Below are 19,812 nucleotides of genomic sequence, written 5' to 3' on the forward strand. Positions count from 1 at the left end.
TTTATGACCCCAATAGAAGGGTTTGAATAAATAGACATCAATGCAACAGAGCAACAATGGCTTCTACCCCCCCTCTCCATACTTTTCACCCCCTCCAAAGTAGAAAACAAAACAAAAAATCCCTAACACAAACTGTCACTCAATCACTTTAGACTCACAAATACACACAATCAAATCAAATCATAATCTCAAACCACAGAGTGCAACAAAACCAAACAGAGAGAAACCATAAACAAAGAGAAAACTGTAAGAACACAATGTAAACCCCTTAGATGTAATTGCTCCAAGCATCTCAAAAAAAGTTGGGATAGGGCAGGGGCATGTACCACTGTTTTGCTTCACTTTTTGTCTGTAAATTAACTGAGTTTGACAATAATCTTGTCTCATTGTTGCCTGATGTAGGTCTTCAGCTGCTCAACAGTCTGGGGTCTTCTTAATTGTGTTTTTTGTTCCATGATACACCCAGGGCTCTATTTTAATGGTCTAAAACGGAAGTGTCTTTGCGCAAAACTCAAGTCGCTTTGTGGGCGGATCTTGGGCGCTGTTGCTATTTTACCAGCGTATAAATGGCTGTTGCGCCAGACGCAAATCTAAAATGGGGTGGTCTGAAGTAGCTACATTAATCATAGCTGATTGCTATTATGGTGGCGTATTTGGCAGGCGCAGCCAGGAGCGTTCACAGCGCTATAACCATTCGAAAGAGTTCACAAAATATCCAAATGTCTTTTACGCACCTGATATCATCCATATTTCAAATGTACAAACAGAAGCTCCCCAGGATACGTCTCGTTCTTGTTGACATATTAGGCAATATGACATGAGTGGGAGCAGGTTTGGTAAAGGATATCCCCACGGCTGTAATTAGGCCGTAGGTATGAGGCCGAAGGCCATATAGCGTAGGGCTAGCCTTCACTGGAATCGACTCAAGCTATCCGGTAGTAGACAGGCAATTTCACAAATGCTTTTAAACTTTGGAATAGACTACATATCACCTCTACTGGGCTTATATAGCGGCCCAAATAAAGTTTTACCCATTATCATTTAACATTGTTAGGCTATGTTACATCATACATACAGATGTGTACATGAATTGATTCTGCTATATTTATAGTTATTGTATTTAGCAGACATTTTGGCTAAACTCCAATAACTTGACTATTAGGCTACTTTACTACGGAAATTTAAACAGAACCAAGTTTGTCACACATTCCTTATTATTCCTCCATAACACATTGCATTTTATCACTGGCAGTCGGAGGCTCTCTGGTGGAGAATCCTCCATCGCCGTGTCACCGCCTTGTATTCCCTGGCTTTCAACCATGCTGCCTGTTGATGTAAATATGCAATCAGTTCCAGAGTGGGGTGTGGCCAACAACAGCTCATTTGCATGGCAACAGGCCCCAGAAACAGCCTATTCTGAAAGGGACTGAAATTGGTGAGAATGGAACTGATGATAATGTGTTATCTGAGGGGAATTTTGCGCAAACAGCTTCAGGGACATGTTTTATGCAACCCATAGGCCTATTTTGACTTGTTGAAAAAGAAGTATAATATGTCACTCACCAGTAAGAAGTATAATATGTCACTCACCAGTAGGACGTATAATATGTCACTCACCAGTAAGACGTATAATATGTCACTCACCAGTAAGAAGTATAATATGTCACTCTAGCTCTTTCTTCTGCCCATCCTTCCATTGTTCTCTCCCTGCCCCCTATCTGGCCTAGGTGGCTCATAATTGACCTGTTGCTAAGCGCCACCCTTAGAACGCTGATGACAGTCCAGCCTCAACGGGACTCGGACATCAGCTCAGACAACTCCATAGGAAACAACAGGGAGCAGGCATAAAATGACAAATTAATGGTTATTTATGGAGTTTATTAACTCAAAAAACCCCGACGGATAACCATGGACAAACGTTTTGCATGGGGGACGTGTAATACTGATAGCCGGTACCCTGAGAGGCTATTCCCTGTTAAATCCCAAGATGAAAATGCTCATTAACCAACTACTATATTCTTACTACATCAAATATTAACGTAACCTAACATATCTTAGTATTAATCTTCCACTAGCTAGCTAGCTAGCTAGCATTAACTTCAGTAGTTTTTGCACGGTGAGCACGGCTACTCGCCACAACTGCTTGTCACCTTGTATGTATTCTAAAGTTTTGAATACACCCCTCCATAGCATAATTAAGTCCCTTTTAATAGTTTCTGGAGGAAAGCAAATCCTTTTATCGATCAAAACGTCCTCAAAGCCTGCTTTCATAGTGTCAGCTGTCATTGTCCACAATGTATTTCTAATCAAGTCTGGTTTGTTTGTCCGAGTTTTCACACGGTAACAATGGGGGGCGGGGCTTAGCGACAGGTCAATTATAGGGCCGTGGCCTGTCACAGGCGTTTTCATTGTTTATAATCTCCTCTGAGTCTGTGTCAGGATCCATTACACCATTTATTGAACTTGACCTGTTTGCCCTCTTTTACCTCACTTTCGGTTAGTGTTCTATAGATGCGGAAGTTATTTTCACAATTGTATTACAATAGGTTGTTTCTGGCGTAGTTACTATTTTATTTTTCTTTCTGAGAATCTAGTCCTTAATCATTTATCTACACTATGCTTTATAGGGGTTTCCAACCTGCAAGTTGCTCTTTAACCCGCCCCCCATTTTATTTGTTTTGCCCGACATTGCACATCTACTTAGAAGGGCACTGTTCCCACATTAGGGCCCTCTAGGTCACCTAGGTACCCTTGAAACACAATTGAGGCCTGGAACCAGGTCTTGTGAACCTTGGCTTTTTTGAGACATATTGCTTCCATCAAATTCAAAATGAGCATATATTTTTCATGAAATAGTCAAATTGGTCAGCAACGAAATATGGGTTTACAAGATCTGAAGATAATCACATTCTGTTTATACATTTCACACAGTTTCACAACTTTTTTGGAAACAGGGTTGTATGTAGTATTATTTCTGAATTGCTCTCAATACTCAAGATCCTACTCTGATAACTGGCTTCCTCACTCCCTCCTATCTTCTACTCTCTCTGTCACAACACGTTTTCACACACACACACACACACTTTCAGACCCAAGCCCCAGCCTCGTGTGGTGGTGTCCCATAGCGAGCCAGTGTTGTGCTGTGGGTACAGTGAAGAGTTCAGGCAGGTGGTCAGCTGCACTGAAGGATCTGTGAGTCGCCTATTCTCTGTCTCTGAAACATCACACTGAACTCCCAATATTTCCCTTCATGAAATCTTCTCTATTCCAGGTCGTTAAGGTGTGGAACTTAGACACAGGAAGCCAGGTGTTTGAATTTGGAGGAGCTCATGGCCTCTCTGCCATCACTTGTATGACTTTTGACCCTGAAGGAAGACGGTGTGTCAGCATTTTGTTCTTCAACATTGTCAGCATTATTTTCTTCCCATTCTCTGAAAAAGACTTGTTACTCTTGTTAAATCTGACAGATTGGTGACAGGAGGCAGAGATGGTTGTCTTAAAATCTGGAACTTCAATAATGGTCATTGCCTTCAGATACTCAAAAGAGGTAACTATGTTTGGTTTGTGTTAGGGACGTGTATGCGTTTCTCAATTAATCTTTTTAGCAAACATTTGTCTTTTCTTTACTCTTTTTTCCTTTAATATAGTATTGTTAATTTGACTATGATCCACCACCAGATGGTGCCTGTGATGAAATATGTGACTGCACCTACCTTAAAGTCCACAGGAACATGTAGGTTAATTTAACTATCAGTGTTACACATTACATACACATTTCACATTAAACAATTCCCTTAAAATGCACTCTGTCAGTTCACATTTTCTCTTGACAGGTTTGTGATGTGTGCTGGCTGGAGTCAAAGGCTTGACATGTATGCTGTGAGTGTCATTGGAGGACGTATCTGAGTCTGCTGTGTCTTATGTTTACTGTCTTTGTCCCTGAATTCGTCCCCTTAGAATTATAAGGTTCTATCTGACATTTTTGTCAAAATTGAGTTATTGACATATTCTTATTCTGTGACACCTTAAGAAGATAAGGTGAGGTGTTTCTTGTAGTTGTATGCATTTTTGGACATTATATCTGAAGAGTTTTGTTCCACTTATCAGTATAACTCTATGGAATTCTAAAACTTTGAAGCTCAATATCTCAGAACTACTCAGAACGTAGATAGAACCCTATAATTCTAAGGGGACGAATTTCATTCATGACCACAAAAGTGCATTTGGACAGATTAGAGCCGCTATTGTTTCGCATTTTAGCCTTATAATAGGCCGCTTTGATTAAGTGGTTTTTACTGATCTGTCAGCAGTGTGTGCAAAACTACGATACTTTCACCCATCGATAAATCCCATCTTGACATTTAAACATTCAGGTTTTAATCAGGGCTTTGAACCAGATTTTTTGCCAATTGGTTCGTTCTAAACAGAAACAGTATTTTAACGTTTCCGGTTTTGGTTCCCACCCTAAAATTGACGTTCCCGAACCGGTTAGAACAAAAAAATATTGTTCCAGAACCGGTTAATAACGTTCCATGTCAGCTGTCGGAAAAAAATATATGTATGCTTTCAAAACGACTATTAATAGTCACAATATTGTCTTTTAGACTCTATCCTACAGCAAACAAATACTAGGCCTCTGCTTTATACAAGCTGCACCAGTGTCTTCCTATAGCCTTTAGCCTGAATAGTTTCCTGGTCAAACAAAAAAAGTATATTTTTGGTGGGTACTGTAATATTTGATTCTTGGATGCCTTCCCATTGTAAATGCCAAAATGAGGACTATTATGTTTATCCAAATAAATTAAAGCTGTAGCCTTAATGTTAATGCTAGGTTTTTCCAACAATGTTCGTCACGGCCTAGTAAAAAGAGAAAACAGGTGAAATGAAATAATTGAGATTTGGAGACTTAATAGGCCTTTTGATTGCCTGCTAGTGGCAAGCTCTGTCTGTCTGCACTCTCCATGCATTCATTGAATGACAGGTGGTGACCCTCACCATTTCACTGAAGACACAAAACGTTCCCAGGAACAAAAAAAGAACCGGTTACCACTATTTTAAAAAATCGTTTCTGTTCCGGAACATAAAACATAAAGTTTCTGGTTTTCGTTTTCGTTCCATGAACCGATTCAAAGCCTTGGTTTTAATACATAAATTGACCTTTTCACACTTTTCGCTATGTTTGCAAAGTGTCAGGGGCAAAGCAAGCTACCAACATTTTTTTGCACAAACATGCACAGATGGAATTTAATATTACGAAAGGGGCATTTTCTGACTAATATTCCGGTTAAAAGAGGCATATGCTAGGGGTGTTATTCCGGTTTATGGTATTCCGAATATTACCTTATTCGGGTTATGGCATCTGGAATAAAGTGTTTACATGACTCGTAATCAGAATATTGTCATTATTCAGAATAAAATTCATTTCTCGAGGTCACCGAGTACTGTCTTACGGGAAAAAAACGTAGCTCGAGGCAGCTACAGCGCTATACTCTAAGGGCATGTTCATGAGCCCCTGATTTCATTTTTTTTTCCTGTACCGACAGTATTCGGTGACCTCGAGAGCACACGACTAAAACTATCACTAAAACTGTCAATTAAGAGACATAAAGAGTATACATTATAGTGCACACAATCCACTGTTATAACCCCCTTCCAACCTCCGTTGCTCTATAAAATTTACAACGCCTATAGCTTCCATTAAGCAATTAACTGGGTGTCCATTAGTCCTTTTAGCCAAATACTGTATTGTGGTCCGTTTCCACAACCACCTAATGTAGCCTGGAAATCCAGACCCTGGAAATCTAGAAAGATTAAGGGTCTGGTCATGACTAATGTAATGGCCCAACTTGGGCACCAAGCATGCATTTGAAAATCTCACTGCACACAATTGGATAACACTACGACTAACGTTTACTGACTGATTCCGGACTTCGACGCAATTGGATAACACTATGACCAATGTTTACTGACTTATTCCGGACTTCACGTTGCAGCGCTGTCATAGGGGCAGCCGTGGCCTACTGGTTAGCGCTTCAGATTTGTAACCAGAGGGTTGCCGGTTGGAATCCCGACCAGTAGGAAGCGGCTGAAGTGCCCTTGAGCAAGGCACCTAACCCCTAATTGCTCCCTGAGCGCCGCTGTTGTAGCAGGCAGCTCACTGCGTCGGGATTAGTGTGTGCTTCACCTCACTGTGTGTTCACTGTGTGCTGAATGTGTTTCACTAATTCACAGATTGGAATATGGAATAAATGCAGAGACCAAATTTCCCTCACAGGATCAAAAGAGTATACTTATACTTATATATATATATATATATATATATACTTATAATCTGTTTAGCTTGCCTCTGGCCTGCCTATATCAGATACACCGATGTGATTGGTACCCCACAATACAAGGGACATAAGTAATGAGCATCATTACTCATTGCCAGAGTGACTCGCTGAGCAAATTCAAATTGTGCTCCCACAAGAACTCTGGAATTCCAGGGTAACAACCACCCACTGCAATCAGTCTGTAACAGACTCATAACAGATGTGTCATAACCCAATGCAACATAATTGAATACAGTGATATACAAACAAGACAAATGTAGGAATTCAACACATATTAGACCATGTATTCTACTTCCAATACCTCCCAGACCCCGGTTTGAGGTAAGCTCTATTTCTGTCCATAATGATAGGCGATCTCAAGTATTTCACAGCTGAGAATGCTGACTTAGCGCTAAACTGAGCACTGTTGTTATTGATAACTCACCTCCAGGATACTCCAGATGGCACACCCTATATCCAGAAGCCTCAACCATACTGGCAGGATGATCTGGTGAGATGAACTCACTCTTACAAACACACTTGCATACAGTACATAAACATACTCATGTACAGATACATAATTGTGTTGTGTTTGACCAACTATGCAGTTCAGCCCTGCTAAAGCTAAAACCATGGGTGCTAGCATCTCTTAGTAGCATATCTCTTAAGGCATTTGGAGGGAGGTTTACTTAACGTACAGTGCAGCTATCATACCAGCTGGCTACCCTTACATACAGTACGCTCACATTAATATGGGCATAATACATTATTTGTCTAATTTAATTGACTCTAATGTCCCATTAACAGAGCAGAGGTCACAAAGATGACATCTTGTGCATTGCTCAGTGTCCACCATCTCTGCTAGCCACTGGAAGCTGTGACGGGGAGATCATTGTCTGGAGTCTGGCATCAGGACACATCCAGAGCCGTTTCCTCTCTCCTGTAACTGGTGCACACACAGACACTGGTGAGAGTTTACTTAAGTGTTTAATCAAAAGTCCTGTACTGAAACAGTTCGGTATGACTATGTGTACAGTTACAACGCTAATGTGGATGGATCAGGGGCATAGCCAGAAATATTTTATTGGGAGAGGGAGTGCTGTTGGGACCAGACTTCTTATTAGGGTGACACTAGGGAATTAAAACTATCATATCAAAACTACTTAAAATCTTTCGAAGATTATGACGGCCTATTTTAATATTGGCAATAGATTGTGGGGTTTTGGGGCCCTCATGCCACACATAGCTCCGCCTCTGAAATAGATGGATGGATATAGGTAGATGGATGGATGAGAAACAGCTCTTTGAAACAGTTGTACAGAAAAGATTGAGTTAAAATGTTCTCAGATAAGGAAGGATAAACTGATTTGTCCATTTCCATCACTTTTAGGTTTGGATAGAAGTGTGAGATGCCTTGCTTTCTTGAGGACTCGAACCCTGCACGTCGACTATCCCTCTGCAGCCTGTCTTATTTCATCTGGACCCCATGGTGTTTCCTCTATTCATTTTTACACACCACACATTTCACTTTGTCAGTTGCTGACAAAGAACATGCATGGGAAGGCATCACACTTACATTTCTTTCCCTATAGGCTACGTTTTTTTCTGGAATGTCTTGATTGGAGGAAGAGTCTTTGCCAAGTTTGAGGCAGTATGTGAATTTTACAAGCACATTTCACATTCCTCTTGCAATGATGGAGCAGAGTTAATTAATTCATTGTTAACTGGTATGTTAGTCTAAATTCAAACTGCAGATTACAAAAGTGACAGTGACCAATGATGACAGCAAGTTGTATTCTGGAGATGAAGTGGGCTATGTTTATATATATGACATAAAAACATATGCTCTTCATCCAGAACACAAAAAACCAAAGAGTAAGTGCAGTTTCTATCTTATGGATTTGACATTGGACATAAAGTAATTCCTTGTGGAATTTTATTTGAACTGTTTTAATGTTTCAGTTGAAAACTACTGGCGAGCACATATCAATGGCATAACAGGGTATGTATTTGTTGGAGCCTTGTACACATTAAATGTCTAAGCATTTGTATTTATTTGGCTGTTTATTACAAGGGCCAGTCTCCCTGTACCCACAACTTTGTCTGGCTACTGCATGCTAGCCTAGCTCCTTAACCACTATGATACCACCGCCCCTAATGTCACCAGGGTAGTTAGCTTAGTAAAGTCTTGAGTGTGGATAGACAGACATACTTTTTGGTTACAATAAAATTATTTTTAGACTGTACAATGTCTTTATCTGAAACTTATTAAAAACATATTACAAAAAAAGCTAAACAAATGACATGTCGGCCATCTATGGGGTTATTTATTATTCTAGTTACGAATACACTGCGTTCCAAATTATTATGCAAATTACATTTTTCTCAGATTTTCCTAAATAGTTGATGCAAATGACAGTCAGTCTGCCTCCCACCCTCATAGATCTTTTGCTTGATGATGCTCCAAAGGTTCTCAATAGGGTTGAGGTCAGGGGAAGATGGGGGCCACACCATGAGTTTCTCTCATTCTCATTCTTTGCAGCATGAGATGGTGCATTGTCTTACATAAAGATGAGTTTGCTACGGAAGGCACGGTTCTTCTTTTTGTACCGCGGAAGAAAGTGGTCCGTCAGAAACTCTACATACTTTGCCGAGGTCATTTTCACACCCTCAGGGACCCTAAAGGGGCCTACCAGCTCTCTCCCCATGATTCTGGCCCAAAACATGACTCTGCCACCTCCTTGCTGACGTCTCAGCCTTGTTGGGACATGGAGGCCATTCACCAACCATCCATTACTCCATCCATTTGGACCATCTAGGGTTGCACGGCACTCATCCGTAAACAAAAGTGTTTGAAAATCTTCATGTACAGTATTCCTGAGCCCACTGCAACCGTTTCTGCTCGTGAGCATTGTTTAGGGGTGGCCGAATAGTAGGTTTATGCACACTTTCAAACTTCTTGAGGATCCTACACCTTGAGGTTCGCGGGACTCCAGAGGCACCAGCAGCTTCAAATACCTGTTTGCTGCTTTGCAATGGCATTTTAGCAGCTGCTTTCTTAAACCTATGAATTTGTCTGGCAGAAACCTTCCTTATTATGCCTTTGTCTGCACGAAGCTGCCTGTGCTTTGAATCAGCCACAAATTTCTTCACAGTACGATTTTCGGGAACTATCCAATGTTTTCATACCTTGTCCAAGGCAGTGCACAATTTCACGCTTTTCAGCAGCAGAGAGATCCTTTTTCTTTCTAATCCCATGTTGCTTGAAACCTGTGACATGCTTAATAATGTGGAACATCCTTCTTAAGTAGTTTTCCTTTGATTGGGCTCACCTGGCAAACTAATTATCACAGGTGTCTGAGATTGATTTCAATGCTCCAGAGACACAAAAAAAATTAAAAACAAAATAAATATTTATCACACTTAAATCCAATTTGCATAATAATTTGGAACACGGTGTACAGCATGTTTGTGTGATGTCATTTATATCTCAATTTTAAAACTTTTGTTTCCAGATTAGAGATTTTGGATAATAGTTTAGTACTCACTTCCTCTACTGACTGCACTGTACGGCTATGGACAGTCTGTGGAGAATTTATAGGTTGGTGTGCAATCGTCTGTACTTCTGTCCTTATCCTTATTATATTTTGACTCAGCTGAGAAACTACTGTTAGCTTTTAAGAAAATAAATATTTAATTAACATCAGCCCTTTGCTTTCAGGAACATTTGGGCAGCCAGAGGCCTGGAGTTTACATATTCCATCATCCTGGAAACACCCTGCCGTGCCCTATGACATTCTGATAGACCCGTTAAGTATGCCCAGTCACAGCAGTTTGGACACAGAAACCAGCACTAAAGACATTATCCACAAACAGGATCAAAACAAGGTAACAGTCAAAGTACTGACCATTGTGGCCTCAGGGGGATGATTTATATATTCTCCACTCTCCATTAATCTTTTTGAGACATATTCACAGTTTGAATCCCAAAGTAAGCTGAAATCCCCCCCACCATTCATCAGTGATGCAGACATTGAGACGGAGGTGAAGAGCCCCCTTTGTCCAGAGCAACTTGGGAAACGGTGAGTTTTTCTCAGAAAAGTCTTGTTTCTATAGAACAATATGGGATTCTTTCTGCAGCCAGAGACCTCTCAATATTAATTGGGTTTGCTATATCAACAGGCTTCGTCATGAAATTTTCAAAAATGCTAGCCAGTTTCCTAACCATGGAGGACCCAAGGCATATCATACACTTAAGTACTTTGATATTGCACCGACTTCAGCCATGTGCGAGCGACCTGATCTTTCACTCGCTGGAACTGATCCGTTTATATCAAACTCTTTGCTGGAGGAGCCGCAGCAGTCCTAGTGCATTATGTTGTCTCAGCCCAGAGATCACCTTATCATTTGGACTGATTCTCATATGTATGTGTGTGATATGAAAATAAAACTAATAAGCAGACATACACGTATATATGTGCTTTTGTTTGTGTGTCTTTGTCCCCACTTCTTTTCTGCCCTGATTCCAAAAAAATTGTGATTCTGTGTTTATGTAAATAAAAACAGAATGTGATCATGTAAACCCATTACTTACAAAAATGAACTCAGACAACATAAAAAATGTAGAAACCGGCCAATAGAGTACCGAAGCCATGACGTAGCGTTTTCAAGGCAGCAATTTCACTGGATCAATTCACACAAATCAAAAATAAAAAAATAAATAAAAAATCTGACTAAACCTATACGCGCAGCGAATGAATGAATGACAATGAGATGTGATACGCACTTAAACTCTCTCCTATTGTGAGCTGATATATCTCCCAAATCAAATCATACTCAGTGCTCTCTTAGTAGGCTATGGTTTTCCTCTGCACGAGCGTTTAAACATGGTTCAAAGAACGTTCCTCGAACATTCCTGGAACCAAAGATTTAACCATGAAGGAGCGTTCTGCCGCTGTCAAGAAAACTTCCCTGGACAACCGTGAGGGAACGTAGCAGTGGACGTTTCTGCATCCTTCCTCGAACGTCCGCGGAACTTTCCCCAAACGGAAAATTGTTTGCTGGGCATACTGACAGGAGCTTAATTAGTTAGCCACAACGCTAATGTTCGCTAATGCGATGGTTTGCTGATGGAAGATATACAATAGGGCATAGATGGGCTACCTGTCTATGATGCATCCTAAACACTGGGCTGGGACACTTCTGCTTGCTGACTCACTCACAGTCATTGATAGCCCTATCAGTGCTTTGTAAAACATTGCATTAAAAAACAAAAAATCTACACAAAATAAATCTGAGCATCTGAGCTAACGTTCATTCTCAGACACCCACTAGACAACTCCCTAGTTTCAGCCGTCAATTTCTTGTGTTTCTAGTAAGCGAGCGTGATTTATTTTCACGGAGAGGATATACAGTAGTGAGCGGCGGTCATATTTTGTACATCTATAAATAAATTATAATTTGCAGTCAGACCTGTTTCAGTTAGAAATACACCGAGGCTGCAGATCATTTGTCTTTTTGTCCATCCTCCCTTCCTTCCTTCATTCTTTCTTCATGTCCTAACCACTCCTTCTAATTATTTTTATGAAGGAAACGAGGAAGGAACAATATGAGGATGAAGGAATGAAGGAGAGACAGATATGAGAAATGAGATGTCCTGCTCACTCATGCATCACTTTTAGGAGACGTCAATTAGGCCTATGATGCATCACCTCTTTGGATAGATTAGAAGAAACAGACATGCAAAGAGCAGAGAATATGAAGTTAGGCCTATACCAAAACCTACAAATATCATATGAACATGGACTCTTCCCACTTATTGATCCTGATAATGAGGTTAGGTTTGATAGTTCTCAAGACATGAATGAATACTTCTTGTACAATGTGTGAACAAAACTAGCCTGGGTTTCCCCATGCTGCCTTACGCGCGTGATTTTATTCACGCTGCTAGGCAGCCTGGATTCCCTGGACTTCGTTTTCACCTCAAAGAAGGAACCAATCACAGAACGGAGAGGGGAAAGCAAGACGATGATGACACACCAAATCGATTATGAGCTACGTACAGACACATTTGATAGACATTCGTAGTGCCCAATAAACGGCTCTGGGTATTCGTAAACCACATTTCAAATAGGCTTGTTCGAGATGAACTGCGTCTGACTTTGGCTGACTTTCTACATCAACGTGAACTTCAGAGGCTAGCCGGGAGGAGCTACAACAGAGGGCAGCTCATCCCGGACAGACAGGCTACAGTCTGCCTCACATGACTCGCGGGAGACATCGCGGAATTTTATTTGCAATAAATACAGCACAACTTTCATTCTTACTCATTAAAATGAGCATGATGACTGACGAAATAAATTCTTATGATGTAGTGTAATTAAACCACTGTTGTCATACAGGTAACAGGCCTGCATTGTAGCACATAAATTCAATATCAAGTGTTTTCCCTATATGTGTATCTATCTATTTAACCAACAGTAGAAAATAACAGAATATCCAAATGTTTTCAGTAGGCTAGCCTACCATTGTTGCAGAAATCACATATAAGAAAGTGTCCCTTCGATTTCTGTTCATTTTCGCATATTCCAACATAAGGAAGCAGCATGAGAAACCTGTCAAAATCGTCACGCTAAATCACGCATGATCCTATGGCAAGCCATTCAAGACAAAACATCTGTCAAAATAACGCCTCCACGTGTAGATTTTTTACTTCTTCAGGAGTAAAAAAAGGCGTCTGGCGCCAGGCGCCAAATTTTCACGTGTGCCACGCGCTAGAAAAAACTTTTGGCGCCTGACGCCAGAAGTAAAAAAAATGACGCCTGGGTGATTTGCTGCAATGCCAGAGCCTTTGTGCCAGAGTAGACACAGCATTGGCTGCTGGAAACAGGAAATGCAGCCGCTATAGTTGCAGCAGAAGAAACAAGATGCCAGAGCAATGTGCAGCATATTCCTGCTCAAATCGGGGGATTACTTTTCACAAGTAAGATTTAACATTATCGTACTATTGGTTGTATTTTGTGAATGCAATATTACCAGAGAGTTGAAAAGGAGCAAGGATCTTTGTTATTGTATGTAAATCGTAGCCAGCTAGCTAGGCTACTTGCTAGGTGTTCAGGTGTTCACCCGGCTATGAACTGAGACTTGATGAGTCATATTCCATAAAACTGACTTACATTACAACTGACACAAGAATGCTATTGTAGAAATTAATCAAATATTACTAATATAACATTGGCCGGCGAATTTTACACAAGTGGCACAGACTGTAGCCTATTATCGGGCAGTTACTACTTGTAGCTTAGCTAGTAATAAGTGTGTTGGTGGTAGCTTCACTATTTCCTGAATAAAGTAACTTTTCAATAGCTTAACTTCTTTATATGAAGTAGCTTGGCCAAACAAGCTACACTTTTGTCATGTGAAATTAGCACAATTTTAAAGTAGCTTACTGCTGTGTTTGTGTTACTAAGCCTGCTACATTTGACTGGGGTGGTAGTTTTGTGTAGTGAAGTTTTATTCATGGCAGAGTAACTAGATAGATAGAGATAGATAGACAGATACTTTATTGATCCTCAAGGGGAAATTAAAGATACTGATAGTTTTGCTCACTACAATTCCCAAGTAGCTTGCCCAACACTGTATTATTCACATGTAATTCACTCAACAAAAAAAATAAGATGCATCTCCAATCCCTTTTTATTCATTTATTTATTTTATATCTCCCCAGAACAACTGCCTTGCTCAAGGACTACCATTTAATGAGCTGAACGGTCTCCTCACACCCCTGGAACTGAGGAAGGTGTAGCTCTACATTGCATTACTGCAGGGCATCTGCTAGACTGTGACTGAATATTTGATTTATGAGCTCCACCTTCATCACCTTTTGGTATGGTAAAAAAAACTGCCCAACGCATCACCGGTTCCTCACTCCCCTCCATCGAGGCCATCCAGGGCAAGCGATGCTTTGCGAAGGCAAGAAAAAGCATCATCAAAGACTGTTCTCACCCCCCAACCACAGACTGTTCACCCCACTCTCCTCAGGGAGGCTTTACAGGTCTCTCCAAGACCTGAACCAGCAGGTTCAGAGGAAGCTTCTTTCCCTGCGACTGTCACCCTACTAAACTCTAGCTCTGTATCCCGGTGACATCCAACAAACTTAAGCCCCCATCACCCCCCGCCCCCGCCTGATGCCTCCTTGTCTGTGCTTGTTGAGGTGTCCACGACCATGGTGACTCAAGGCTGCCATGGTCGTGAGAGTATATACTTATACTATATACTATACCGACACCATGGCAGCCTTGACAGGGACAACAAGGAGACGGACATCCCCCACCCCACCCCCTCACAACTGGACTACCCTATCCCATCGATAGTGTCTATTTATTTACAAACTTATCCATAGCCATATTCTACTGCTCTTCATCCTGCACATACACTTATTCTTAATACTATTATAATGTTACTGTTTCTGCACTACAATGGTACTGTTACCACACTGCACATAGCTGTACATATCTGTTTATATGATTTATACTAAATATCCATATTTAATCAGTTTGTCTGTAATATATTCACTGCATAATACACTGCATATATCTAATATTTTTCTTACTACTACTATAATGGTACTGCCACTACATATCTGTACATGTTGTTTATATTACATGACCATTTTTATTCTGCTCTTCTAAGGTTACTGCTAATACACTGCACATACTTATATTTAATTTATACTACTCTAAACCACCTTCTGAAAACAACTGTACACTGTCTACACTGCACTATATCTGTCTATACACCAACTACTTTGTATATCACATTGCACTTTTCTGCTTTTTTGCACTTCTGGTTAGACACAAACTGCATTTTGTTGTCTCTGTACTTGGACTCTGCACAATGACAATAAAGTTGAATCTAATCTAATCACCTGCATTCGCCACTCTGTCTCCCATTTTCCCACTGTCAGGATGACTCGGTCCTCTTTTATGGAGTTTATGGAGTTTACCCAGTTTCATTATGTACTGCCACCTGCTGTCTGTAGCACTTTTGTCCTCAGTCTAAGTGTATCTAAGTAATTTAGTACAAGCACCAGTTGTGCATGTACTGTCACCAGCATGACAGTAACCTCTGTCTCACTGAGCCTGTGAAGACACTCCCAGATTCTTTACTGATTGCATTGAACAGGGCTGATCTCAGCCGTTTTTAAAATGTTTCTTAATTCCTCTTTATTTGATCTCTTCATTGGGGCTGGAACCTGTGAACTGTGAATAACACATGCTGGCCTTTTTGTCTTGTATTAATGAACTGTTACACTTACTTATGCCAAAAACCAATGTCTGTTTTTTAACGATCAGAAACAAACCTACAAACTTGCACTTTTCAATGTTTATGGAACTTTTCTAACAGATATTGAACCCAGTTACACCATTTCCTTTACTTATTCCAAACCAATGTCTGTTTATCAAACTTTATTTTTGATGGCACTGAACTTAAATATGAAAACACTTGAAAATGTTTATGGAATTACAACTACATTTAACTCATTACAACTTGTATCAAACCAGTTTTTGTCTATGCTGTCAAACATTATGGATTATGTTCCCAGTTTTGATCTGGGATGTCATCACTTTATATGATATACAGTATCAGAATATTCTATTACTGTTAAGCCACGAATATTATATATGAATATTAAAATACACACAACCATGTTTCCTGTATCAGCTCTCCTACTCTGAGTCAATTTACTCAGGTTTGTCACTCAACCACGTAGCCTACTTGGAATAGCCTACCCCTCAGGTGTCTGAATGGCTGATCTCACACTCGATCAGTAGGAAAAATGTGGGCAGGGGAAGTGGTTGAGCACTGCTCTTCCATGCCCACATCCACGGCTGAAGTGCTCTTGAGCAAGGCACCTAACCCCCTTACTGCTCCCCGAGCGCTGCTGTAGCAGGTAGCTCACTGCTCGGGGTTAGTGTGTGCTTCACCTCACTGTGTGTTCACTGTGTGCTGTGTGTGTTTAACTAATTCACAGATTTGGATAAATGCAGAGACCAAATTTCCCTCACGGTATCAAAAGAGTGAATATATACTTATACAGAAAGGTTCCATAAACATTTAAATGAGATCAGCCATTCAGACACCTGAGGGGTAGGCTATTCCAAGTAGGCTACGCCGGGTTACGGGTGCAGAGAGAGACCTGTAACGCCTCCCTGAGGGGAGTGGGGTGAACAGTCTGTGGTTGGGGTGAGAACAGTCTTTGATGATGCTGCGCACCTTACGCAAGCATTGCTTGCCCTGGATGGCCTCGATGGAGGGAGTGAGGAACCGGTGATGTGTTGGGCAGTTTTTTTTTGCCATAACAAAAAGGTGATGAAGGTGGAGCTCATAAATCAAATGTTTAGTCACAGTCTAGCAGATGCCCTGCAGTAATGCAATGTAGAGCTACACCTTCCTCAGTTCCAGGGGTGTGAGGAGACCGTTAAGCTCATTCGTGGTAGCAGGGCTGCCAACTTTTCAAAAAACCTTGGAGTGAGATTTGGTGGGGCCAACCAAAAATTTTGCTGCGGAAATTTTTGTTTGGCTCGTTCAGCATTATACATTAAAAAAAAAAAAAAAGTACATTGGTTCTCAGGTGTAGGGACCAGGGTCCCAGAGTTAAATCAACATTGGTATCAAAGGGATCTAGCCTAATGCTAGGACCATGGGCGATGGAGGCATTCTGAAAGTGGGTGGGACATTTCAGTGGGGGGGTATGGGGTCCTCCCCAGAAATTTTGGACTAGATGCAATTTCCTGAATTCTGGTACATTTTACCAGGTTATTTAGATACTTCTATATAATAAAAAATAAAGCCAGCCTACGAAATTAATAAAAAGTAAATCATGCATAATTTAAAAAAAAAATAACTCAATATACTTGGCAACTAATAAGGTTTCCATTACAGCACTGCGGATCGTTCAATGAAGCATGAAAGCGGATAAAGTAAATTAAATATCAAACTAAAAGCGAAAATGTCATGCTTTTGAAGGCCTACCATTGTGCAGTCTAGCTGTGGTTAGTGACGTGATGCTGTTAATGGGGAGTTTTACATAAACCTATAGGTTATTATTTATTTTACGTACAAACAGCACTGGTATTTCGCAACGGCAATAGTGGGGGGGGTCCAAACTAACAATTTTAAAAAGTGGGTGGGTGTTTTGTAAGAATTTAAGAAATGTTTGTATATTTTAACTTTTAAATGCATCAATCTGGTGCACTTTTAAAAATAAATTCAGAGGTCAGACTTGCTTATTTTTATGGAAATATTTGTGCTGTAGCCTAAGCTATTTTGCACTTCAGAATTATAACCATGCATACACAGGTGGAATAGTTATGGTGATATTGCAATAAGTTCACAACCAAAAAACATATGGTCCATTTCACAGTTCAGAAATGTTCAGCACTCCATGAAATTATGCAGAAGTGGTCACCTGTGTTTTTCAGCTAGTTGATTTAAGATAATATATTGGTCATTGTAATGGCCATAGCCTACAGGCTATTCCTTTTCAGGATGTACCCATATCTGCATGATGTGAATGTTTGCAAATGGCTTATGTCAGGCTTTATATCAATATTTGTGTCTCCTTATTTGATTTTCTTTATATTTTGCATTAATGTCACTAGAAAGCATGGCAATATAAATATATTCATTTATCTGTGTAAAGTGGGATTGGCTGGAACCTGACAATATAAGAACCATGATAGTGGGATAATCTACTGAGCAATTTACAAAAATGTATGTAGGCCTACTGACAAATTGTTTTACATTAGAATACATTATAATTTAAGCCCCAATGAGGCTATGTAGAAATGTGTTGCAATTTCAAAAACAGAGGCATGCTTTATATCCTCGTATTCGGTACAGTTTGCTGTTTATTGTGATATTAGGTTTGCCACATGTTGTGTGAAGGGTTAGTGAGATATTACAACCGAGAGTAATGGGTGTGCACTGTGTGCAAAATGCAAATATGATTAGCCTAAATTGCACGTCGGTTCAATGATAATTTTTCGCGAACCATTTATCACAGCAACTTGGCGCTAAAATCATTGGAAAGCTTAGATTCCGCTCGTTCACATGATGTGTGATATCATGTATAGGTTTAGTTTAGTTGAACCTCATCTGCCAGGTATTTGACCTACCACGTTGACACTTCAGCGTGAAAAATACTCAAAGCATAGGCCTACCTGAAGCCGGGGGAATGCGCCTGGGATGGCTTTTGAAGTAGAGAGAAAATGAGAGAAAATTTAGAAAATTCCACAGACAGGGGGTGCTCTTGAACCCTCTCACCGTCTCTGAAAGCATAACCGTGGCTCAACAGGTAGATCTATAGGCTAAACTCATTTTTCAGGCATCTGATCGACCAGGTTGACACTTCAGCGTGAGAAATCGTGGGTGTGGCGTGTGAGTGTGTGAAACTAATCAAATGCGTGTGTCTCACGGCCAATGCGTGAGAGTTGGCAGCTATGTGGTAGTCCTTGAGCAAGGCAGTTGTTCTGGGGAGATATAAAATAAATAAATGAATAAAAAGGGATTGGAGATGCATCTTATTTTTGTTGAGTGAATTACATGTGAATAATACAGTGTTGGGCAAGCTACTTGGGAATTGTAGTGAGCAAAACTATCAGTATCTTTAATTTCCCCTTGAGGATCAATAAAGTATCTATCTATCTATCTATCTCTATCTATCTATCTAGTTACTCTGCCATGAATAAAACTTCACTACACAAAACTACCACCCCAGTCAAATGTAGCAGGCTTAGTAACACAAACACAGCAGTAAGCTACTTTAAAATTGTGCTAATTTCACATGACAAAAGTGTAGCTTGTTTGGCCAAGCTACTTCATATAAAGAAGTTAAGCTATTGAAAAGTTACTTTATTCAGGAAATAGTGAAGCTACCACCAACACACTTATTACTAGCTAAGCTACAAGTAGCAACTGCCCGATAATAGGCTACAGTCTGTGCCACTTGTGTAAACTTCGCCAGCCAATGTTATATTAGTAATATTTGATTAATTTCTACAATAGCATTCTTGTGTCAGTTGTAATGTAAGTCAGTGTTATGGAATATGACTCATCAAGTCTCAGTTCATAGCCGGGTGAACACCTGAACACCTAGCAAGTAGCCTAGCTAGCTGGCTACGATTTACATACAATAACAAAGATCCTTGATCCTTTTCAACTCTCTGGTAATATTGCATTCACAAAATACAACCAATAGTACGATAATGTTAAATCTTACTTGTGAAAAGTAATCCCCCGAGCCCTGTTTGCGATGGTCCGGTGATTTGAGCAGGAATATGCTGCACATTGCTCTGGCATCTTGTTTCTTCTGCTGCAACTATAGCGGCTGCATTTCCTGTTTCCAGCAGCCAATAGGGGTGTGACTTTCGAAACCGACGTCTCGAATCAGTGTCGAGGCTTCGAAGCACAAGTGTTTCGAAACACTGCTTCGAAA

At 40.4% G+C, this 19,812-nt stretch overlaps 1 protein-coding gene across 7 annotated transcripts in view; it reads left to right on the forward strand.

Moving 5' to 3' along the window:
• wdr95 (WD40 repeat domain 95) overlaps positions 1–10,763 on the forward strand; it is a 94,148-nt gene extending 83,385 nt beyond the window's left edge. For all 7 annotated transcript variants that reach the window (XM_048264354.1, XM_048264359.1, XM_048264357.1 and 4 more), the window contains 15 exons: positions 3,090–3,192; positions 3,272–3,378; positions 3,468–3,547; positions 3,679–3,733; positions 3,834–3,879; positions 6,766–6,825; positions 7,122–7,281; positions 7,705–7,803; positions 7,907–7,965; positions 8,051–8,189; positions 8,277–8,316; positions 9,830–9,915; positions 10,036–10,202; positions 10,293–10,396; positions 10,497–10,763. In XM_048264354.1, the coding sequence (XP_048120311.1) occupies positions 3,090–3,192; positions 3,272–3,378; positions 3,468–3,547; positions 3,679–3,733; positions 3,834–3,879; positions 6,766–6,825; positions 7,122–7,281; positions 7,705–7,803; positions 7,907–7,965; positions 8,051–8,189; positions 8,277–8,316; positions 9,830–9,915; positions 10,036–10,202; positions 10,293–10,396; positions 10,497–10,683 (1,492 nt within the window). In that variant the 3' untranslated portion in view covers positions 10,684–10,763. The remainder of the gene's footprint in view (positions 1–3,089; positions 3,193–3,271; positions 3,379–3,467; positions 3,548–3,678; positions 3,734–3,833; positions 3,880–6,765; positions 6,826–7,121; positions 7,282–7,704; positions 7,804–7,906; positions 7,966–8,050; positions 8,190–8,276; positions 8,317–9,829; positions 9,916–10,035; positions 10,203–10,292; positions 10,397–10,496) is intronic.
• Positions 10,764–19,812: the final 9,049 nt, after the last annotated feature.

This window comes from Alosa alosa, chromosome 15 (genome assembly GCF_017589495.1).
Source record: "Alosa alosa isolate M-15738 ecotype Scorff River chromosome 15, AALO_Geno_1.1, whole genome shotgun sequence".
NCBI classification, from domain to species: domain Eukaryota; kingdom Metazoa; phylum Chordata; class Actinopteri; order Clupeiformes; family Clupeidae; genus Alosa; species Alosa alosa.